The 25,125-nt window shown below is 36.5% G+C and overlaps 1 protein-coding gene across 2 annotated transcripts in view; it reads left to right on the top strand.

Annotated features, from left to right (window-relative positions):
• The window catches only part of PKNOX1 (PBX/knotted 1 homeobox 1), a 59,982-nt gene that overhangs the window by 20,790 nt on the left and 14,067 nt on the right, over positions 1-25,125 (top strand). For both annotated transcript variants that reach the window (XM_085297945.1, XM_085297944.1), the window contains exons 2-8: positions 2,096-2,179; positions 7,972-8,073; positions 11,404-11,531; positions 12,628-12,799; positions 20,991-21,161; positions 22,181-22,280; positions 24,137-24,234. In XM_085297945.1, coding sequence (XP_085154071.1) covers positions 8,023-8,073; positions 11,404-11,531; positions 12,628-12,799; positions 20,991-21,161; positions 22,181-22,280; positions 24,137-24,234 — 720 coding nt within the window. In that variant the 5' untranslated portion in view covers positions 2,096-2,179; positions 7,972-8,022. The remainder of the gene's footprint in view (positions 1-2,095; positions 2,180-7,971; positions 8,074-11,403; positions 11,532-12,627; positions 12,800-20,990; positions 21,162-22,180; positions 22,281-24,136; positions 24,235-25,125) is intronic.

Here is a 25,125-nt window from a genome sequence, read left to right as displayed (position 1 = left end):
ACAAAGGTGTATCAGCTTCTCTTGACCCCCACTAAGGTATGTGGGAGGGCATAACCTGCAAAGTCAGATCTTTGTTTTCTTGTCTGATATGTTTTAGGGTAGACATTGTTGTGTTAATTGTGTCAGGTGTCTTTTGGAAGAAGGCATTGCACTTACTACAATGTCCTCTGGTTCCTTCTCAGCCAAAGCCTTTCCTTTGTAGCATCTTTCACATGGCCCTGCATTTCTTTAGTACTTCTCACTTTCTGCCCTTGGTGTCTCATACAACAAGGTCTAGAATTTAGCCTATTTCCAGAGCTTCTGGTGAAGGCTTTTTAGGCAAGGGCTGTTTTCTTCTGTAGACCTGAAATATTTTGAGTAGTCAGAGCTGGCAGCAGTGGCACTATCAGATCTTTCCTACAGCTGCTTCTGAATGAAGGAAATAGGTTTTTTCAGATTACAAAGACAAAGTAGTCATCCTTTATAGCAGTGATCTGAGCACAGACAAGGAACGGACAACCTCTGTTTATCTGGATATGATTAATGTTTGGAAGATTCTGTGAAATGAGAGGTCCTTTATTTGGAAATTGCCCAGTAAGTTGAGGTAGGTGAAAATAAGTATCAAAATTAGAGATGATAAATAGTCTAGGAAGAAGGAAATAAGAGATATATCACCTCTTGGGAGAGAATTAAGAAGCTCCGAAAATGAGAGAGCTCATTCTTTGGGGACATAGATCTTTGACAGTTGAAGAGAAAATGGTAAGAACTAACGTGTCAACTTGAAGACTTTGAGGCTTCAAAACCAGATGTATCAGGTCAGACTGAAACTCCTTCTAGCTCAATATTACATCTCTAACCAATGACTAAAGCAATATACTGCCTGTAACTCTCCAAAGTGTCTTCCTAGCCTTTTACAGCTTGAGGGTTTCATGAGCCTGAGATAGCACTGATGTGTAATATCCCTTAACATTTTGTTTGTCTGGGAGCTGGTCAAAAAACCCCCAAAAAATTCATTGCTTCTATACTACACATAGTTAAACTTTGGTTCTGAAATATAAGTGGCAACTTCATTTCACTTTTTAAAATGTTAATTTGGAGTTATTTTCATTCCATTTCTTATACAGTTGGCAAAACTGGAAACATAAGAGCTTTGTAAGAAATAATCAGATTAAAGATCTTGGCTGTGCGTTTTATCCATAGTATCACTTGGGGTGGCCTTTCTACAATGTTAGTGTCTGTAACCCACCCCCAAGCTAATTTTGCTTGCTGTAAACTTGGCTAAATACGTCCACCCAGATAATCGGCTCTTTGGCTAACTGCTGGGTTTAATGCTTTTTAGAAGTTGTGTTTTCTAAATGCATTTTCACAATCTTTGCATTACTATTCTTTAAAGTAGCTTTAGGACATCAAGCTATTGAATGTAATTTAAATTTTCAATGATAATTTTCGGAAAACTTTTTAAAATGACTGAATAATTCTGTAATAGTACCTGCCTTCTCAGAACGCATAATACCAATAATGGCATACACTCCTCTCTATATTCCGTGGGATTCTTTCAAACATTTACTTGATCATATTGATAATTATGATACTTTCCATTGTTGCTATCAAAGCATGATTATGAAGGAGATTGAAATTAAAAAAAAATGACCTTTCTTGGCCCTATTTTTAATTTTTACCTTCCTTTTAAAAGGAAGGATTTCCTTTTAAGCGCTCTTGAGTTGTTCTTATTTCATTTCATAGTTTTATTTTCGGATGTCTCTTTCTAGTCTAAGCAGACAGATGGTGAGCCAGAGAGTAAAATATAAAGGTTCTATATTCAACACAAAGCAATTCAGCAGTCCAAATGTTAGCCTTCTCTTGCAGGCATCAGCAAAGAAGACATAAATATGGAGAATAAATTGAATAAGAAAAGTGAAAGTGCAAACAAGAGCATGAGATAGAGAAGGCAAGGAGCTAGAGAGTTAAAAATACAAATACCTTGTTTCAGTCACTTTACTTAAACTCTGAAATAAGAGCATAATAAAACTAAAGTCTTGTTTTAAATGGTAGTCAGTCTCAGGAAATATGTTCTATATTGTTGTCTCCTTCTGAATCTTTCTCCGTTATTTCCTAGGTTTCTGTCCACTACCTTGTGCATCAGTGGAATTTCCTCTGCTGGAATGAGATAATGGCATCTTCAAGCTGTTGAAAGAAAGGGGTGAGCAGCTTTCTCACAGCCAGTATTTTGTCTCCTTTAGAAAATGACTTGCAGTGGAAACATTACACCTTTTGATGAAAGTGAAGTCGATGTGTCAAACAGGCTGGTTCTGATTTTGTTTCTATTCTGTTTTGTGTGTGAATATAAGAATGTGCGTTATACAGCAAATGTCAGTACTCAAATAAATAAGAATGGACAAATAGCATTAACTACAGTTAGAGGAAAAACTGGTGATTGGAAGATTCAGTATGGCCAAGTACTTCAAAAGACAGTATATAGGGAAAAAGATTATAAGGAACAATTACATGTTAACAAGTCTGTTGGGTAGTTTCTTCACAACCCTAAGACAATTAGTTGTTGGTTTATACCCTGGGGCATAACTATTTGTATTTCTTATAAACATCTGTTGTAGCTTGTATATCTTAAAAATGATAATAACAGATTCCAACATCTTACTTGCACCTTATGTTAACATTACTGGGTGGTCCCTTTGCTTTTAATTATGAAGGAATAAGTAGACCAACTGAGGAGTGATGTACATTAAGTAATCACTTTATGTACATGTTTCAGCTCACTGTTAATCTTTTTTTCTCAGATACTCTTAACTTGCCCAAAGTTTCTATGTTTCTAATTGTGATTGCTCTCCTTAATTTACCTTCTTCTTTCTACTGCATCTTACAGGTTTGTACTTATTTTTATTAAAAACTTGATTTTTTTCCTTTGACTTTGTTTTGCAGAGTGTAGTTCTTTTATGAATTGTTTTGCTACAGCTGTTAGCGGAACTTCTGAATGCAATTCATGTATCAGCTTCCAGTTTACATGACTTTAAACATTCCTTTGGATTTTCCTCGCATGTTGTTTACAAAATAAATAAAATGAGAGTTAATTTTGCTCTGCATGAAGCAAGCTGGCTGACTCTCTCAGCCTCAGTTTCTTTTTGTTTTTTGTAACTCTTTGAATGAAATACAAATGCACTGTTTTCCTTCTACTCTCAATTTCTCTCAGGAAGAATAATTGGAATTTTTAAAGCAAAGTTATCCAGAAACCCTGTGTACTTAGGTCTACTACAGATACCTTAAGCCATATAGTATTAGATATAGCTGCTCTGGTTAAAGATGGTCCTGCTGTGAGTTGATAATCGCCATGCATGAACCAGAAATTACCACACTAATAGGTCAGCCAAGAGCAGGGGTTGTATGAGTGCACAGCGGTCTGCTGCAGACAAAATCAGCTGGTTTACATCATAGCCACCTTTAACAGTGGGTTGAACTAGCCTGGCTGACTTTACATAAAAAGGATCAGAAATCATTGACATATTCTTGTGAGCTCAGTAGTAGAACTGTGGAAATAATTAACTCTGGCAGGCTGGCAGTGATAAACATCTGGGAGCGATAGCAGCTCCAGCTAGCATCATTGTTTATAGAAGGAACGTCCACTTAGGCTGTGTATCTGCTAACTAAAACTGGAGACTGTATCCTAAGTGAGATTATAAAAGCCAAATGAAAGACACACCTTTTCAGTCATTTTTCTTGAAGTCTAACACAGTTTGTTACTACTACTGGATAATGAGGAGATATTTCTCTTTAGTCAACCAAAGTAAATCCTCAGTTAATTGCCTCAGTGCAAGTATGTGTTTAGCTCAGTTTGTTCTTGATTTGCCGTAGTTGTCTTCACTGAATTTCATCAGCTGTTATCTTGCTAACAGCTTAATCTTCCTCTCCTGTAATTTTAAGTCAGAAGCAAAACTCTTATGGGAAATATAGGCTATTCTAGCCTTTCCAGCTATTCTAGATAGGATTAAAGCCCTTTTTTGGTGAAATAATCTATGGATCTAGCTCAAAATTGTGTACCTCTTCCTTCTTTCCTTCCTTCCTACCTGAAATTCTTGCCATGTTTTATCTTCTTCAACAGTTTAAATGCATTACCTTCAGGTCTTGTTGCTTCCCTCTTCATGTTTTTCTTTGGGTCACTAATACTATTTCACAGATCTGTTAACTTTAAGATACTCTAAAGAGACCATGCTTAAACTCTTTACCTCTTCCTATTTCCTCATTTCTGATTAAGAGCTTCATCTTTCTCCCACAGCTACAATTTCTTTAGCAGCCATTTATGAGGAACTTCTTAAACCTCTATAATAATCACTAAAAAACATTTACTGTTTTTTCCTGTTACTTGATTAATTTGACACATCCAAATGATTTCTGTATATTAAAAGTTCTGTTTTAACTTTGAGGATAATCTGTTTGTACTTCTGATATCACAGTAAGAAATAAGATGTATGCCCTTTGGGAGAGAGAGAAGCAGTTTTTGGAAAGATGCTTGCACTTTGCTATCATGGCAAATGCTGATTTAAAGTTTAACTTCAAAAGATTGGGAAGTATAAGAAAGAATAATTCTGATATACTTCTATCAGAAAGAGCATTTATGTCTTCTCTTGCCTATTTTTTTTTCTTTTTTTGGTGGAGAAATCAGTAAATTTGGGGAGTTTCAAAGAAATAGATACTGATGTAGCAATAGATACTGAATGACAGTTAACTTGAGCCTATGAAAGCCGTTCGAGCTCAGTGGGGCTCTTCAGCAAATACAGTTCACAGCGGGATTCAAGCTATAAAACCAAGACAAATGTAGCAAGAACTTTTAAATGGTTCTTGTTATTTTTAGTTTCATAATGCAATAGTAAAACACCATAAATGACACTCATGTAGTTTATTTCATGTCATTTAATGTGTTTGGATTAGAAGCTGTAAAAGAACTCAAGCATTTTTTGAGCTCAATCCCCAGAAAATAGGATAAGGCTCACTTAAGAAGTTTCTGTTTTTATAATGCTTTTTTGTTTTGTATTTTATTGTTTTTGTTTTTCCTTGCAGTGTTTGTGTAAGGTGAGAACATTTTGTTTGCACTTTGTTTTGAGAGGAAAATGTATACAAGAAGCAGGGGCCTTCAGTGATCGATCTTTTCACTGTTTTCTCATTAATATTAATGGCAACTATGTAGAAGTTGGAGGCAGAATAAAGCTTATATATTTGTGTATGATTAATAGTCATGTGACTAAATGACAAAACAAAAGTTCAGTTTTGGCAAAAAAGAAATCATTAATAGGAAACACAAAAAATGAAACCCTGAGTTTTGCAAACCTGAATAACTTAAATATGTTTCTCTGGCTGAACTAGGAGTGTAGTTAAGCTAAACTAAATCATAAAGCATCATTTGAGAGAGCAGATCAGATGATTACTAAAATGAAAATGTATTTCATGATCCAGTTTTAGGTATTTTTTTTAAAGTAGGATTAGAATTTATCATAAGTTATTTACTGTATAATTTCACATTTAGAAAGCACACACAGCTTTACAGTGAGGAAACTGTAAGTCAAGTTGTTGGGGAAAAGTATTGTATATGAAAGGTAAAAGACAAAATGTTAGTGGAAGTATAAAATGCAAGAAAGATTATTCAGAGTTGTGAAGGTGAGTTAAAAGGAGCTTCATCTTTTCCTAAGAAAATACAAGGATTGTGAAATCCTCTTCACCCCCACTGTGGGGGGGTGGGTACAGGCGGGCACGGTTGTAGTAGTCTAAGGAGAAAGCTTGTATAAAAATCTGAAAAGGTGTTCTTCATACTAGTGTTAACATGAGGTTAAGGATTAGGGGAGGGGTTATACTTTGTCTGTCTGTTCTGTCAAGTTTTTTGTTCAGTGATAACATAGCTAAGTGTGCATCATGGGGAAATCCAGAAAGACTAGTAAAGCTGTATGACGGAAAGAATATTAGTGTCTTCCTCACTTCCAGCTTGTGTAAACAAAAAGGAAAAAAATAGAATATTAACATTTTGACTAGAGGTACTTTAACTCCATGTACTAATATTTTATTTTTGGTGTACATTAAAAATATGCTCAAACAGCAGAATGTCACAATGTTTCCATGTGTGGGTTTTGGCTTGTGAGGGTACAGTTTCTGCCAGGCTGTTCTTAAGAGACTTGTGCCATTTTGAACTAAAAACATTGCAAAGGACTCTCTTCTTACGAGCTATTTTTTGCCTCCAAAACCAAAAAAAGCCCCATATTCTAGGATGAGTTCCCAGACTGTAGCATACCTTTTATCTAATGCTCCACAAACTACCTGAAGATGGGGCATGCATGTTGTCCACAGACGGCAACCGTGCAAGCGCCTGGCCCGGTGCCAGAACCAAGAGCTGCCCTGTCTGTTCGTGCTGGTGGATCTCAGGGTACTTCTGCGTGCTCAGGATGGCAGAGGCTCCCACAGAGTAACAGCTTGTTAGCTAGTGAAAGATGATGAAGTAGTCTGTAAAGGAAGCCACAGTTAGATGGTCATGATGGACTACTCTGATCTTAATGCTGTAAAAAAGGGTTTAGCAGTTATGCTTAGGAAACCCATTTTGAATAGTTTTGTGCAAATTAAAGCTCAAGGTTTGTCCTGAGGAGTTACAACTTGTCTGTGTGCCTGAAACTGTTAGGTAAACAGAGAAGGGAATCTTGAAGCAGACTTCCTAATGTTTCCTAAAGGAAACGTTTTACTTGAGACTATTATAATCTATAGGGGAATACGTCAAGAATGTAAAAATTGTTCTTCAAAATGGTCGCACTTGGCAGTTGTATACAATGGTGAAGGGAAGATTTGAAAACAATTGGAACATTTTATAGTGATTAAACATATTACCAAAAAAATAGTTTTAGGCTGAGATCTGTAGCTGATGAAGATTCTAATACCTAGTTCTGTGTTACTGACAAAACTGGAAGAGAGCTGAAAAACTGGAAGAAATTCCTGGATCCAGTCTTTTACAAGGCATGAGCTCTGTCTTTTTTCTTTTTTTCTTTTTAATAATGAATATTTTTATAGTAGCTAAAACCTTAGGACTCCTACTTGTCAAGGAAAATGGAGTGCAGTGATAATATTTAACAATAATGGCTTAATGAATTATGCCGTTTTGGTTTAATGCCTGATAATCTGCCAAGAAAGTGAAATGTAAGTTGTTAGTTTGATAGATAAACTTTATCTAATGTTACACTAATTCTTTTTTCTCTTTTTTGAACATATGACTTGAAAAAAAATTTAACTCATCTAGACCCCAAACTACAGCTAATGTTTAGAGGAAATGCCATACATAAACTGCTTGTATCATAAATACCAGTATAATTAGTATTTTCAAAGCATCAAGTATCTATAAAAATGAGACTTCTGAATTACTAAGTCATTTTTGAAAATAGATAGTCATTTGGGCCCAGTTGTTTAAAGGTAGTTAGGCATCGTTCCATTCTTTGTTGGTGCTTAGATGGCTTAGATAGTAAACTTCGGATTTTCAGAATTTGAGACATAGATTTCTGAAGCTATTTTCAAGCATTTTGGTATATAGGATTCATACTCATAATTAAATAGTATATTTCTGAACACTTCATGTTTGGAGTGGCAGTTGTAGACTACAATTATTTCAGTTATCGTAATGTTCAATATATTGTTAGCCTTTTCAAAACACAGAAACATAAAACAGAAAAGAGCTAAGATTTATGAATGACCTTACAATAAGCTAGTCAGAGTAGTACAAAAATAAATACTTAGCTTTACCTGAAGTTTGTGAACTCAAGACCTCATCCTTATAGTAGAAATCTTGAGTTAAAATTTGAAATGGTACAGCAAACTCTATTGATGAAACCTGTGATTTCCAACATGGCATTTTTTTCTTGAGAGAATGCACATAACTATTTCATTGTCAATAAACTATTTTTCATCTTTTAAAACAGGATTCTAAGTAACTTTTGTAACTGACATCTTTTTTTTTTTTAGAATATTTCTTCTCAGTTATGATGATTTGACATAATTAACATTTTATTAACCATGATGGCAACACAGACATTAAGTATAGACAACTATCAAGATGGACAACAGGTAAGTATGGTTTTTCTTTCTCTATGAATTAATATAATTAGCAAGAGAAAGATGTAGTGACTTTTCTTTACTGTCTACTTTGACATTATTTAAGTTTCTCGTGTTGGTTGTAAAAACAAGATCTTTAAAGTGACAAACTAACATCCTTTAATACTTGGATGCTTGTATTAAAGGCTAAGCTAGGCCTTTCATAACTTTGCTTAACTTTCAGAAAATGGTTAGACAAGGAGTTCTTCTTCGGAAGCCTCCCATCAGCTTCTTCTGAACCTGATTTGTCCTATGCTGTAATGTTCCTATTTTAAGGAAAGTCAAATGGTTATTCTTAATATTTTCTGAATGGACTTTTGTGCTCTTGTGCTTTCTGCATTCACAATGACTTTTAGGCAGTGACAGACATGTTGGTCTTAAGCAAGTGAAGTATAAACTTAGTTATCTAGAATTACATGGCAACGACTTCATGGAGTTGCTGCAGTAATGCTGAAGACTGAAAACTGGTAAAATACTTCACTCTACCTCATTAAAAGTAGCAATAAAAATGTTGGTCAGTGATCTTTCATGCTTTTATTTCTGTTAAAAACAGCTAGAATAATGAAACACACTCAGGTATGTCTGGTCATGTTTCTTTTTTGTACAGCAGGCAGTATATTGCAACAATTTGCATAACTAAATTAAATTACTGTTAACTGGAGACAAGACATGCCCTGGCCTGTACTCTGAAGACCCATTTTTCTGTTGCTATGTGTCAGCCCTAAGCAGTAAGTAGAAGTACTTCTGTCAGCAGATGGCAACAGTGATGAACAGTGAGAAGAATAACAGCAATTATTTCCATCTCATAAACAGATGTTGATCAGAATGCAGTCTGGGTTTACTTATTTCTGTATGTTTGTTTACAGCTTTTACTGCAATTCTAACTTCTTGTTCTCCTCTCACCTAGGTTACATCTTTTACTTTATTCCCCCCAAAATACATGCCTTCCCCAGCATGTTGGTTAAAGTAATACTTGCTTTTGTAAAGAACTAGTTGGGAAGAGGGAGTTTTCTTTCCAGTTGTTTTGTATCTTAAGCTCTCGGTGATACAGATAGGCAGATGATTTTGGTGCCTGTTTCTTCTGTAGTTTGGAAATGCCCCACAAAAAAAGAGCTTGCAGTTACAAGGGAACTGTTTCTTTCTTCCAGTAAGATCTCCTCCACTTCAAATTCTGCAGATGTAAGGCTCAACATCTATAATCGCTTAGATGAGTCATCCCCTTTTATTTTGCTCCTCCTTCCTGTCATTAGCCAAGAAATGAGTTCACTAGTTACATTTTCTTGCAAGCACTCTGGCATAAAAATCATCTGTGCTTGCTGAGGAAGGTTTTTGCAAAGCAGGATGCTCTGTTGAGTAGGATATTTTGTCACTTATTTAGTTTCCTGTTTAGCTAGAAGGTGGCTTGACCCTGTCAGGTAATAAAGCACAAGCCTTTCAGTTCCCTCAGTCCCTTCCTGGGGCAGTGTAAATTCTTTTTGCTTATGTTGTGTGGAAATAGATGAAATTCTGTCAGCATCAGATTCTCAGAAGGTTTTGGAGGCCAGCTCTTCTCTCGAGGAGTTGTTCCTGAGAGGTGACAGGATATATTTCGTGGGAAAAGAGGGCAGATGAATGCCTTCTGTACACTGAGTTCATTTCTGAAGGTGCTGATTCTGAATGCATGGTGATCAGAACATGATCAAAACAAAACTTGTTAGGCTTAAAGTAGAAGAAGATTGCAGTGACTTGCTATCTTTGCATGGATGTAGCCAGTATTAAAAGGGGAGAAAACTAAGATTGTTTCTTCTGGTTGGTTTGTTTATTTGCTTTTTTGAAGGGAAGTTATGACTCTCAGGGGGTCAGATTCCTTAAGATACCTTTTAACCTAAAAGATTTTTAATTGGAAGTGATGGAAAATCCATTTGCCAAGCCTTAAAAGCACCTCCAAAGTATTCCCAGCCCCCTCATGCAATTTAGGATGTGCTAGGTAGAGGCTGTGGCTCTCTGGTGGTGTTCCAGTGCTGGCAGATTGTGTGATGGTGCTCTGAAATAGATCTGGTGGGAAAAAAATCTGGTTTTGTAGACAAACAGTTGAATCGAATGCGCGTTGACATCTGGAGGGGTAGAGGGTAAACAGGAAAAAGCCAGAAGAAGGAAAACAAAAAAACTGTCCCTCAGAAGAGGAAAGAGAAGTGTTCAACTAGAGGCACTGCTAATGGAAAAATAATGTGAAACTTAAGCTGTTGTTGACTCCAGTATGATAAACAATATTAATGTGAGGTTTTCTTCAGTGCTATCAATGTGACTGTAGAAATACACAACCTTTAAGAAGTTTAATAGGACTGTGTATTCTTTTCAGTAATATTTTAAAAATATGTATATTTTTAAAGTTTTTCAGAGGAATTACTGCTGTTTCTCTCTCCTTTTTTCCTACCTTAATACTGCAGTTCCTAATTGCTCTGCTTATTTGCAGACCACCAGTCCAGACTGATCGTTTTTCACTCTCATGCAGATTTATTGTTTTATACTGACATCTTTTACATGAGGTGATTAAATTTGTTGTGTATGAATATGTGAATTGCATTTAGATAAGCTGGCATACATGTGACTTACAAAAATACTTCTTAAAGGCAATTGCTTAGATTTTGTTTCCTCACAAATTGCACAAATGTTTTCATTAAATGAATTTGTAGATGTAGTTACTGTTGTTTCCTCCCATAGCAAGATTTCTAACTTGTTACCTCAATATGTAAATTCGAGTGCTAAAGCTCAGTAAAAATTACGTTCTTCATCACTGAAAGATTGAGAGAGATAGAGATGGAATATTTTGGTTTTTTGTAAGAAAGTGGATATTTTAATGGACAAGAAAAACTAGTTTCAAAATCTCTTTACTTCAGTATCACAATATAATGTACAGTAAGGAATGAGAAAGAAAACTTGGAGTAAAAACTTTCCTTCGTGTTGTTTTCATCACAAAGGCTCTTTATGCAGGCATCTTCGTAAAGTTTTTGGAGCAATATACTCTAGCCTATTACAAAAGCAGCCACTTGAGAGACGAAATATTTTAACAATTCACTGATATCTGTCATTCACATTTTAAAGCTGTGTGTTGAAACTTGAAGTGACTTTTACCCATCAAAAAGTGTTAAAGATTTTTAATAGAGTTTTTTTGTTACTGCTTATTTTTTTTGTGCAACTGCCAAGTCATACCAACCTTCTGGCAATTTGGTAGCCCTTTGCTTTGCTGTTTACTTAGAAAACAGTACACTTATTTTTACATCAAGCATACAGATTTACTAATAACTTATCCTCCTTTTCCTACAGATGCAAGTAGTAACAGAATTAAAAACTGAACAAGATCCAAACTGCTCTGAAACTGATGCAGAAGGGGTGAGTCCTGCCCCTGTAGAATCTCAAACTCCAATGGATGCAGACAAGCAGGCCATTTACAGGTAGTAATGGACTTGTGTTTTGAAGTGTAGAGGGTTTTTTTTGTTTGTTTGTTTGTTTTAATTGGATGATCTCTTGGTCATTTTTCTCAGTTTGCAGGGAAAGAATCAGATTAAATTAGTTTCTTTATCAGTCTTTGCCCAAGAAAAACTTCCCCTTGTTATAGGATTCGTTATACTTCAGCATAGTATCAAAGTTGTTCTAAATATAGCCACATTTAAGGAGAGAGTGTAGTTTAGCAACTTATTCAGGCTATTGAACTATCATCACTATTTTTCATACTGTAGTTTTTATCTTAAATGTTGTGTTTAATTTTCATTGTAATTATCAGTCTTTACTCCTTTTTCTTTACGATTGAGAATCTGTTGCCCAGTAGTTAGCTCAAACTGGATTTAAATGTTGATGTAAAAAAATATTTTGAAATCTTCCAATGTTAAGCACTGTGCTGAGCAGTAAGTGCAGATTTGATGAGATTTCAGTATTCTTTCATTTTAATTGCTTTATAAAGTTGTAGTTACTGCCAGTGAGCAGGTGAAAACTGAAGCAAAAAGACGTAGCACAAGTCTGAAATAAGTGGATAACAAAATCGTAATTCTGCTCGGAGCCAGCCTAAATGATTGCATAGGAGGTCTCTGCATACACCATATCTACTATTCTCAGTTTTACCAATCTGTAAGGCATTTTGTGATATGTAAATAATACCCACATTGTAGAATAAGCGAATTTAATCAGATTTGATAACTTAAATCTAGATTCATCCTATCTGTAACTGTTAAACCCTATTTCTAATACACTGTATAATATATCTCTTGCTACTCAATTATAGTAAATAAAGAAGTATGCCATAGATTTATAGCTTGGGATTGTTCTATTTAAATATTTATTTTACTGCTCTACTTGTATCTAGATTGTACAATAAATGAAAAAACAAACTTTCATCATTTTCTGCTATAGCCAATTGTGTTACTTGCAGTCTTTTCCAAGACTTGTCTTTCTATTTCTTGCACAACTGACTGTTACCTTGGATGAGAGAGATATTTAATTTTTCAGTGGTGTTTGTATAAGTGAAATACTCATACATTTTAACTCTTACTCTAGGCACCCACTATTTCCCTTGTTAGCGTTATTATTTGAAAAATGTGAACAATCTACACAAGGTTCAGAAGGCACAACTTCTGCTAGTTTTGATGTAGATATTGAAAATTTTGTAAGGAAGCAGGAGAAAGAAGGAAAGCCGTTTTTCTGTGAAGATCCAGAAACTGATAATCTGGTAAGTATAAACTGTTCATTTTATTTCTTAATGTTCACCCTTCTTCCTAATCTCTTTTCTCAGCTGGTGCTCATAGTTTCTGCACAGATATTTCTTCCTACAGGGGATTTTTTTTTATATATATTAATGCTGAAAAACATTTTCTGAAGTTTATTCCAACCCCCCCTTTTTTTGTCACCTTATGTAAACTCTTACTAGATCCTTCACAGTTGTTTCTTATATGGGCTTCTAGATTGGCTGAGATCAGTGTATAAGAAATAAGCAGAAATACATGCTCACCATAGCCAAATTGATCCTACAAATCAATTTTAAGGTGCCAAACATACTTTATATGTTTACCAAAAAAATGTAATCAGTGGCAGTTATTGCAGCTGTTTGTTTGTTTAGGCTGGGTTCTAGTTAATATTAAAACAGAGAAAGTTAAAGAAGAGCTGTTAGGAGCTTGCGAACTCTTAAACATTAACAGATTTTTGGTCATATGCCGTTGTCTCCTTTAGACTTCCTGGGGTGAAGTTGTTAGTTAGGCTGTTGGGGTGAAGTTGTTAGTTAGGCTGTTAGTGTCTTACTTGAATCATGTCTCTAGAGTAAACATCTCTTTTGGCTTTCTTGTAGTGCTTGTTTCTGAACTGTCTACTGCTCTCCTCCTTTTAGAATCATGTGGCTACTAGATTTTATCATGTTCAAGAGTTTTCTGATTATAGGGGTCAAGTGTTGATCTACGGGATGGTGAGGTTTTCTTTTTTTCTTTTTGGTTTGTTGTTGTTTTGTTGTGAATACCTGGCCTCTTAAGGGGATTGTGTAATAGAATGAGTCTGCTTCTTAGAGCCTACCTCATAGGAGAACAGGCTACTTAACGTTTACATTCACAGACAAAAAATTGACAGGAGCTGTAAACATCAATCAGAAAAAATAATGTTTTTTAATGGGTATCTAGAAAGATTTAAGTATGCAATTAATATCCTATGTGGAAGACTAAAGCAATGTACCTGGTATAAACCTTATTTTTGGTTAGAAGTTTTTATGAGAGAAATGTGAGATACTGCTTTGAATTGATGGAAGTGTTGCAGTGAACAGCATGTTAGGAGGGACACGTACGGTTGCAAAAAAAAAAAAGGGAGGGAGTAAATTTTGCCTGCTTTTACAAGCAGACTGAATAGTCATTTTGCATAACTTGATTTCTTTCCAAGCACTTCATGACTGACTGTCAGTGTCCTGAGTTCTGGGAAGATAGTTTTGAAATACTGTCATGAAAAATAAAGCTGAAAGCGCCTTTGTGTGTTACTAGACCAGTGTGAGAGGAAAGAAGACAGAGGGGAGGACAGTATGTTGTAGAGTCAGGCAGGCTTTTACAACTCTAGCTGAAGAGGCTTAAAAAGTTACCTTCTCAACTACTTGTTACCTCTTTTTAATTGTAGGTTACAGTGTCCGTGACTGAAATATCTTAATAGATTGTGTCAGTGCTCTTAGTCTATGTAAATATGAAGTCAGGTTAGTTTAAATCCTCTTTATGGATGCATCAGGTTCATGTCACTTACTTTGCACTAGTCCATCTGCAGTAGTACTTCTGAAAAGTTCTTAAATCTTCAGTGTGGAGCTGATGACTTGTATGTTGTCATGAACCACTATAGATGAATTTTCAATGGTTTTGCTTGTTTGTTTTGCAGAAGATTTTGCTCAAATTGGAAACATTTTGAGGATCGAATAAGCTTTTGAGATAGAAGGTGACCCAAAACAATGCACTTTAGAAAGATGGGAAAGCAGCTAAAGGAGGAGTCATAGGCTTTTAGATGCTTTGGAGTACCTTGTGCCTATTAAATGCATCTGTTCCCAGTACATAAAGATATACTCTCAATATTAATGTGATGATTTTCAGTTTATAAATGAAGAACAAGTGTTGTCGTGTTTGCCAAAGTTACAACCAGAACAGAACTTAAACTGCAGAATTTCAGTTTAGTATCTTAATCTGTAGATCTCCATGGAAAATTTTGATGCAGCCCACCTGACTAAGATTTACTGATTTTTACAATGACTTTGTTTTCCAGATAGAATGAAGTTGATATAAACACTAAAACAGTTGTATGGATAAACTCTGTAGCAAAATGACATGTTACTGTAGGAAGGAAAAAATAGAATGTGAAAGAGAAAACAGTAAGGCAAAGGGAAATAAACCATACTTTTCCTCTTTAGTTACTACCCTAGTGTTAGAAGCAGTGGTGTGGGGTACTTTGTTTCTTTCCTTTGAAATGTCAGTGGAGTAGCACTAGGTTTGTGATATACTTCTAGCACAGTACAATGACTGTCTTTTAATTGTGAGCACAAATAAGTGCTTCAGAATGGCTATGAGGAGATGGTCCTGTTTCAGTACGTGAAGAGCGTGGCTGTTCCATTAGGGTGCAGAAATCTTTGGAGGTTGATCTGCACTGGTGTCGTCATTTTAGATACTTTTTGGACAGGAAAAAGTTCTTGCAAACTTTCAAAAATGTTTAATGAGGGAGAAGGGGATAAATGCTTTAGAGACACTAGTTTCTGAGGAAAACTGCTAATGAATGCAATTCATCATGGATGTCATTTTGCACATGGTACAAGATCTTGTGGGACCTTTGGTTGTTAAAGCAGTGAATTGTATGCAGAATTCACTAAATAATGTATCAGTTTTGGGATCTTGTAGTTTGACCCAAATATCTAGAAAGTTGACTATCAGGTGTACACATAATTTTGGAATAGCTTCTTCCTTCATACTTTTCACTCTGCAATATGTTTATTGATTTTTGCCACTGCTATTAGTGGCACCTTCTGAGGGCTACTTACATATCAGTTGTGAACTTAAAGATACTAATAACATTTCCTATGCTTTCCCCCCACCCTCCCCAAAGACTTTTGTGAATACATTCATCTCCAATTCTTTACTCAAAATAAAAATTTTCACATAAAGTAGGTCTGCTGACTTGCTCAGCCTCAGGTTATTTTCTTCATTCATAATCTCTGAATTCAACACAGATGTACTGTTTTCCCTTATCCCTTTGTTCCCAATTTCTTTAGACAAGAATGTCTGGAGTCTAATAGTTGGAACCTAATAGTTCTGGTTCAGTGGATGAGGGAAGGGCACTGAATGTTTGTCTCGACTTCAGCAAGTATTTTGACGCTGTCTCCTATAACATACTCATAGACAAACCGACGAAAAACAGGCTAGATAAATGGTCAGTGATGCGGACTGAAGACAGGCTGAACTGCTGGGCTCGAAGGGTTATGATCAGCAATATGAAGTCCAGTTGAAGGCCAGTCACTAGTGGTGTATCCCAGAGGCTGATACTGAGGCTGATACTGTTGAACATCTTCATTAATGACCTAGGTAATGGGACAGAGCACACCCTTAGCAAAGTTGCAGGCTGTACAAAATTGGTTGATACACCAGAGGGCTGTGATACCTTTTGGAGGGACCTCAACAAGCACAAAAAAAATGAGCTGGCAGGAATTGTGTGGAGTTCAACAAAGGGAAGTGCAAAGCCCTATAGCTGGGGAGGAAGAACCCTATGTTCCAGTAAGGGTTGAGGGAGAACCATCTGGAAAGCAACCTGAGGGTTGTGTTCACATAATCCTTCTTCCTGGTTGACCTGTTTCTGGTTTTAGTGGTGACAAAGTCACTTGGTTTATCTGGTTCTTACAGTTGTTGATGGGCTGCACAAATCTGGCTGACTTTGCTCGGAATGGATGAAGTCTAGCGTTTCATGGCACAGCTACGGTAGGAGGTACCTAACTATGACAGCTGAGGTCGTTGCTATCTTAAACTGGAACCACATTGCAAACTTAGCTTGTCCTTGGCATGGGGCTCCTGTTCTGTACTCATATTGTTAGCCATGCCTTTCTGTTACCAGATACCAAATGAAATCTGAGTGTGACTTCTCTGCCTGTCTTGGAGCCGGGGGGCTCTGAACAGCTGCCATGATGACAGGCTGCTCATTTTGTCAGGGGCAGCAAATAGAAGAGCAAAAGAGTTTCTTCAAGTTGAGGAACAGCTAGTCCATTCCTCAGGCTGTTCTTCTGTTTGAAATGTTAGTCCTCGCACAGAAAAGACTGTAGCTGGGTTTAACGGCAATTTTTTCTTCCTTGTGTCGTATAAATAAAATAAATGCATAAATTTTTACACACATTTAACAATCTCTGTTGTAGAGGAAGGATCCTAAAGCTATGTTGTTCTTTTGTTACTTGTCTTTTTTCTCTTTGTAACTCTAGTGTTAAATAAATCATGCATTTGAAGGGAGAAACTAGCAGATACCGCCAGTTAGAACAAGCTGGAAGGGTGGAGTGAGTAGGCTAGACAACTGCTTGCTCTCCACCCGTGCTCTTACCTGATTCTGGTGGAGTCAAGCAAATAAGGTGTAAGTGCTTGTTCCGAGGTAATCGTTCCACTTAGAGCCAGAGCTAAGCTGAGATGAATCAAGCGTTTTAGTACTATAAAAAGCAACACTGAAGTCCTATCAGAACAAATGTCACAAGGCTGCCTAATGTAAGGAGATTGGCCACTTATTCAGCTCGGCTTTCTTCTTTTTACTTTGTGTGTGTGTATGGGGGGGGGGGATTCCTTGTAGATCTCAACTACTCTGGCTAGTTTATGTGATGAAACTGAAGCTGGTGGCCCCAAGACAGAAGAATGCCGGTTCAGTGTCTCCGCAAGCCTTAACTGGCTCCATGCCGCATGTAGACTAATTCACTAGATACCAGAAATTCTGAATTGTTACGGTTATGGGTTGCAGGGGCTTTTATAGATGAATGTTAGTATCCTGGCAGTGTTTCACACTGCGTAGTCACTTAAAGTGCATTGAATATCCCCCCCAAAAAGAGTTTGTTTTGCATCCAAAGGAGCGCAAGATGTTCATCTGGGAGGCAGAAGACATTAGGTCAGCTTGGCCCGAAAGGAAGGTCATTAAAACCTGTGTTAGGTTGTGGTAACCTGAGCAGCTCTTAGCAAGCTACAGTCTAGATTACCTCTTGTTACTTTGATATTATGATAGCTGTTCCATTTTAAATTAATTGCTGGTTTTCTTCCTTAATAGTATAAAGTATTTCAGCACTAGGAAATACAGTGAGAATCCACTGGAAATTGTATTTTAAGGTCTTGGTCCATACATGGTTAAGCCTGGCCTGCAAATAGGATTTCAGTCCTTTTTGATTATCCTTATGGAGGGATTCAGTTCTTTCAAGTTACAAAATCAACAGATTGAGTTGGTGATCTTGAAACCGTATGGCAAAGGGCATACCCTTTGGCCCTTGTTGACCCAAACGGTCAACATAGAAATAGTGTCACTCGATCACTTTTGCAGTGTCTTACCCTAGTCTGACTTTGAGGTGCATCATCAATATAGAGAGTTTGCAGTGAGATGAACGGGAGCATTGCCATTAATATTGATGGCTTCTGGATTGTGTCAGGGAAGTGCTATTAGGGCTCAGTGTTTTTAGAAGGGCAAGAATTCCTTAAAATAGATCATAAGAATTTGGAAAGAGAGACAAAAATGGTACTTCCATATGCAAGGTTTCTTCCTGACTTGAATTTTTCAGGTATTTTGTTTGTGACATGGCAGGTACTAACACTTTTATTTGACTTTTTGTACAGCTGTTGCCGTGTTCCTATTTTTTCGTTACGTGTGTTTTCATGTGATTAAACAGAGATGGTTTGGCCTTAGCAGTACTGATGAGGTGTACTGTACTCTGTGACCTTTGTTCATCATAAAGGGTGAAAAGAAGGATGAGGCATCCTGGTTTAAGGATTTGTCTGAAAAAAACTTTTTTTTTTTCAAGCTTGTATTCAAAACTGCAGCATTAAAAAATAAATAAATAATAAAACTCAGATCTGTGTTATAGTTTCTCTGAGGCTGAGTGAGGTTTCAGTTGTTTTCCTTTATTGAAGAAGTATATGAAATATTTCTTTTCAAGGAAGAGCATATCACAGGAAAATGCAAAGTTGAGGTTTGTGATTGATTTATGATTAGTTTTGATGAGAATTAAAATTTCACTTTTTGTGTCAACCATCAATGTGAAACTAAAGCTAAACTGAAGAAGAGACTTTTTTTTTTTTCCCCAAATGAACATTGATAAATAAATGATATAAATATGGGTAATGATTTAAGGAAAAAAAAGTCTGACTAAACAAAACTAATTCATCACTAATATAGTCAAATATTGTGTGCCCAAAGGTATATTATTTGTTACCTAAGGCTTGGTCCAGCAAAGAGTGGATGGGAGAGGCTAAAGAAGTTCTTAAGCATTCACTAATGCATGTACTCTATGTTGGTCTGCCACATGTAAAGGATTTTATAATTTAAGTGTTTTGGTCTCTGAACCTCTTCAGCTATTGAGGCATTACAGGATAATCATTAGTAACTAAGAAAGAAACATAGGTGACCCTTTTTGTTTGTTAAATCTGGTTAAATTTGCATAGTTTGTTAACTCATTTATGTTTAAGGGCAATTTTAAAGGTATGCACTGGAGAGGGCTATTGTAGAAGATTGCCATCTTATATACCTCAGTAATGGGCCATTACACTTCTTAATCCACAGGCTTTTGGTATTAAAAGCTCCTAAGAATTACTAGGTTTTAATTTGGAATAACTGCCTCGAGCATATAGCTCAGGTTTTTCTGCAAATGTGCTTTTAAAGGTTTGGTCTTTTACGCTATTAGAAGGGCTCAAATTTCCTCTTTCTTGTTATTTTTTGTGTGGAAGTCTCTTGTTTCTTTTAACATGCAGTTTTCTAGACTGAGTGATTGTCATGCAACTGGAAAACCTCTTGCAAAAAAACCCATGAAAATATCTGTGGTAATGAACGCTAAACTGAAAAGCTCTCATGAGGAGAAGGGAGTCCACCCAGAAGTTTGCCAGTCTTCATCTCCTTAAGATACCCTGAATAAAAGCTGCTGCAGCTCCCAGTTGGCTTCTTTAGTTAGAAGCAGTCAGCAGGTGATGTAGTAAGGTCTTATTTCTGGTCACTGGATTCAGTGCTCTGGCCAGGTAAACAACTCTGTGTATGCGACAAATCCTTCCAAATAATGGTAAAATGAAGCTATGCACTACGTTTTAAAATATCCATTCAGTTTCATAAAACTGAAAGATATTTTTCTTGGAGATCTAGAAGAGGAAGTAAATGTTGGGGCTGACACACTGGATAAAAATAAAATCCGTAGTTATTTTGCCAGTCTCTTGCGTGCATATTTGAATGTCCTGAATTTACTACTACACCATCAAAATTGACACCATCTGGATTTAGTTTTAGCTTTTGATCTTCTGCCATGACCCTTACTATCACCTCTGCTATTTTTATGCAGTATGTAATACCACTAGCTATCGCAGCCTACAAGTCTTTTTCTCACAGTAAGCAGATAAGAATTCTCATCGTCTACATATCTCATATACTTCATTTTTTGTTTAACTGAGGATTTGTGAAAAACTGTTTAGTTACTGCAAGCATTGCTGAACAAGACGACAGACTTTTGAACCTCTTCGTTCTAATTTTATACAAAAATAAATGCTAGAGGGGTTTTGGAGGAGAAAATGACAAGATGTTTCCTGTATTGTTCCCCCTCAGCCCAGCAATCTGCGTGACAAGCTTAGCCTATGTCACAGAAGGTTCTTCTCGGAGTGTGTCAGATTCATCTGTACACTGTCAGTTTTCTTGGTTCAGGGTGTAACATGGAACTGAACTTTATGTTTCTGACCTGTAGCTCAAGACAACTACTGCTTACCAAGCCTGTTCCAACCACGTCTTTTAAATAGTATATCTGGATGGGACTATTTCCCTTCCCTTCTAGTCGTGTGGTACATGGCCCTGAATTATATGACAGTGATAAAAAGTCAAATGGCTGTGTGGTCTCATTCTGCTCTCAATGCCCACCTCGATGATGTTCAGACTTTCTAATGCATCAAATGTGACAAGGTCAAAAATTATATTTTACTTGTTTTGTTTCTTCTGTTTTGTACTTAAGCCGTGGAACAGTACAGGTTTTATATGTAAATGCATTCCTTTCGCATTTCAGAAACATATGATCAGTGCTCTAATAAGCAGTCTGCAGTTAAAAACTCTGCTTAGATTGGGTGGTCTTTGTTACCGGAAAGTAGTGCTTGCTTAAATCTCACATTAAATATTTTTGAAATTAACAACTATTTTCATTTTGTTTCTAAAATACTTTCCTATTGTCTCTCTAGATGGTAAAAGCAATCCAAGTTCTACGTATCCATCTGCTTGAGCTAGAAAAGGTTAATGAACTCTGCAAGGATTTCTGTAGTCGCTACATTGCCTGCCTGAAGACAAAAATGAATAGTGAAACTCTATTAAGTGGAGAGCCCGGAAGTCCTTATTCGCCTGTGCAATCTCAGGTATGTTTCAAACAGTTAGGTGGATTTTGCTTAAATTTCCTGAGGAAGTTATAAATACACTTATGTTGCTCTTAGCTTGCAAGTGGAATTTCTGCCATTTCTCTAACTTTATCAAATCTGTTAAGATTAGAAAGAGCTGCAGTTGTGTATGTATGTGTACGTGTGTGTGTGTACACATGCGCCCGTGTGTGCCACTGTGTGGTGAGCAAATTTGTTGCAATGCTTAAAGGATCACTTTTGTAATTGGCACCCAGTACCTATTAGACATCCAGTCCTATAGAATGGTCCTGACATGCAGAAGTGTTTGCTACATGTTCTTCTCGGTCTTGTGACTTAAATTTCACTATCTGCAATCATTACTGAAGTTTTGATATCTGCAAATGTGGAAAGGAGAGTTTGAAGTGAGGCAAAAGTAACTTTTAAAAGATGTTTTTGTATGGCTGTAATAACCTTACTCCTGTAGAGTCAGGAAGAACTGGATTTTGTGTGTGGAAAAAGTAGAAATTATTCATACATATTAAGGCATGTGTAAGAGTTTGCATGGTCGGGGCGAGTAAGAGCTTTCCTGAGTTGAATAAAATATTAAACACCTTCAATACATACTACATTATTCTAAAGTTGGAAGATGTTAGGATAATAACTGAAATTCTAAAGTTTTGATGCTTGTAATAAAAGCATCAAGGGTCCATTTCATCTGTCCTTTTTCCCCTGTGTGTTTGGAAACTGCTTTTTTCTTAGTATTCATATACCTAGAATCATTTCCCTCTTAAAACTTCTCCAGATAATTTTATGTCTTTTCTAACAGTTGCTTTCATTAGGATTTTCAAAGATACTGATTGGTGGTAATGAGAAAGTTAATGTAGGTAATGATGAACCTCTAATGAAGTCTATTTCTCTTTGAAGTTAATCCTGTGTGTAAGCCCCCAACATGGTTTTAGAGTCGAAATTACAAAAGCATGCTTTATCTCCTTTTTTTTTTGGAAAAAAAAAGGCAGCAACTAATTGTTTTATTTTTCTAGCAAATTCCAAGTGCCATTGCAGGCACACTCAGTCCCCAAGGGATTATGGTGCCAGCATCAGCATTGCAGCAGGGAAATGTAACTATGGCAACAGTAGCAGGTATGACACAGTAAAGAAAAACTGGCACCTTGCTCTTCATTTTGATTTCTTTTCTGGTTGTTACAGAAGATACACAATTACTTTTTTAAATGTTTTTTTAACTCTAATAATGTCTGAAAAGTTGTTGTTATTATATAGTCTAGTGCCTTACTGGTTTCTGAATGTTAGTTTAATTTCCGTGTATATCAAGTGCATATATGTGAGTGGAAATTAGAGTTTAAATTATTAATACAATATTAATATAACTTTAAGAGAAATTCCTGTGCAAACTACTATTGTTAAAAGTAATTTCAGAGACTGAGGTATTTTTCAAAAACAAAAATCTATTTGACAAAGACATGCATTAGTTATAATACTGAACTTATTAGCCTTTTCCTGCTTTACGCAGTTTAGAACTGTACCTAGAAGCCTGAAATCCTTGAGGTCTAGGTTTTGCTCCTTTTGAATGGAAATGGCATTTGAATTGGAAAGTTGTATCTTGCTTCTAAGCAAGGTTTAAAAAAAAACCCCAAAACTTAAGTACAAATGCAGGAGAGCAATCCAGTCCTCTCCTACAGTGTAATATTCCAGAGAACTTATCCTAAAAGGCAGTTCCTACTTTGTGGCTTTGTGCCCAGGACTTCCTATGCATTCACCAACATGCTGTCATCTTAGCTGACCTGAACATCCAGGTGTTACCAGCTGACTGTCCCAACCACTCGGCACAGATAAATGGCTTTTCAGCATAGAGTCTTGTTAGCTGAAGAGTAGCCTAGCTGCAGCAAAGTGATGAACTCCTTGATAGCCTAATGGTCATGGCATTTTCCTTTGAAAACAGAGAAGGTTGATTTGAATTCAGATCTCTTATTTCCTGAGCAAGTATTTTAATTGATAGACTGCTAAAGTTGATGTTACTCCCACTCTCTCTTTTCAAAGACAGGAGAGAGCAAATTGGAGATATCTAAACGGAACAAATTAAATTTTAGTTTTGTGATTGCTGTAAGTCAATCTGAATGCAGGCTGAAGCTGAAAGGGGTCATTCTTCCATCTACCTACCATTGGCCCTTCTATCCTGACGCTCCTTTGTGTGGGCACTAGCATTTCTGTAGCGGCTCAGTGAGTGACTGAGAACTATATGGCCAAAACCGTGTCTATTTTTGCTAGGTCACCACACAGCTGCACAGTTGCAAGTGCCAGCACTAGCAAGATGCAGGTGGGAAGAAGGGAAGGACTGCCTATTCTAGCATTAGCCTGCACTTAGATCAGCATAAAATTATGACCAAATCACAGCATTAGGCATCCATGTCTAGAAAGTGTTTTGGGTGCTGTGAATCATAGTCTTTGAAGTTTGTCTAGTTAGACACTTCAAATTCAGAATTTCAAAGACAACTCTTCTTTCAGTATTTGCTATTAGCTGACTTCAGCATCTTCCGTTGAACATGATGAATGTTGTGGGGCTTTTTGGTCAGTGTAAACTGACCCCAACCCCATCCCTTAATTCATTGACTTTCTGTTTAAGGAACATTATTGTCTAACTTGGATTTGTAAATTCTACTTTTTGGGGGCTCAGGTGCCTAATTATCAGTCACTGCAGTGCAAATATTTTGACACTAAAGAATTCAAAGTCATTAGAAGCATTAGATTTAACATATCTAAAATACAAGGAAATACAATCAAATTTAGCATATGTTTTTGTAGATGGATAAATTTCAATGTAACGAAGAACACATCTTGCATGTCTACTAGAAAAAAATAATTGATATATTATCAAAATTGTAATAGTGCCTGCAGTGATATGTTTATTTAAAGAGAATGAATATTTGAAGTGCTTTTTCTTATCTGTAATCATTTTGTTGTGTTTTTTTGTTTGTTTGAAGGGGGGACAGTGTACCAGCCTGTCACTGTGGTCACTCCACAAGGCCAAGTGGTGACACAAGCACTGTCACCTGGGACTATTAGGATCCAGAATTCTCAGGTTTGTTTCATCAGCTTTATAGAAAAGTGTCCTGAGCTCAAATATCTCTCATTGTTTTTTTTTTTTTTTAAGAGTTTTGGTTTAAATGTGACACACTGACACAATAAGCTTTGTGCAGAAGTGCATAGTAACTAATGTAAAATTAGTGCAAGCACTGCAATAGGAATTACAAGTTTTATGACATGGTATAAGGCCCCAGAGAGATCTCCACTGACGTAACAGATTGTCATAGTTCCTAGCTGTTTACCTCTTTTTTTTTTTTTCTTGATGTCAAAAAAGTGTTTGTACATGAGTAATTAAAAACCAGATACCTTATACTGGCTAAATAGTGAACACTTTTTCAGTGATTAAGGCCTTTCTCGCTGGTGAGCTAGGTTTATGGCTGTGTGGATTCATTATAGTGTAACATGAAGCCACTGATGGTTTTAGAAGTTGGACTTTTTGTCACGAAGGTTGTGGCCAGTACTGTGAAATATATGTAGCTTTGAATTTATGTGTCTTGAAGTATTTTACCATAAGATTTTCAATATATTGAGTTGAGACTATGAGTGACCTTCACATAGTGCTCATCAAAGCATATCCTAAGAAGCAGGGGCTGGCACTCTTTTGGGGAAGGTTCTTTAGAGTTGGATCAGGACAGCCCAGATTAAAAAATAAGGAGAAGGAAGCATGAAAATGAGACAATCCGAAGCTATGGAAAACCTTGCAAACTTTCTCTTAGAGCAGAAAGCAATAAATCAAATCTTTTAGGAACCTGGAGCCAATTAAAAATGTGAATCAGGAGGTATCACCCCCATACTATAAAAAGATCTACTGGTAATCACTGAGTGCCTCTCTTTTCTTCTTCTTTCTCCCTTCCTAATCCCCCCAAAGTGTTCTTAGAGTATTCTT

This window comes from Rhea americana, unplaced genomic scaffold, assembly GCF_003343005.1.
Source record: "Rhea americana isolate MKP2758 unplaced genomic scaffold, rheAme1 scaffold_132, whole genome shotgun sequence".
Lineage (NCBI taxonomy): Eukaryota > Metazoa > Chordata > Aves > Rheiformes > Rheidae > Rhea > Rhea americana.
This window is presented reverse-complemented; position numbering and strand designations above follow the sequence as displayed.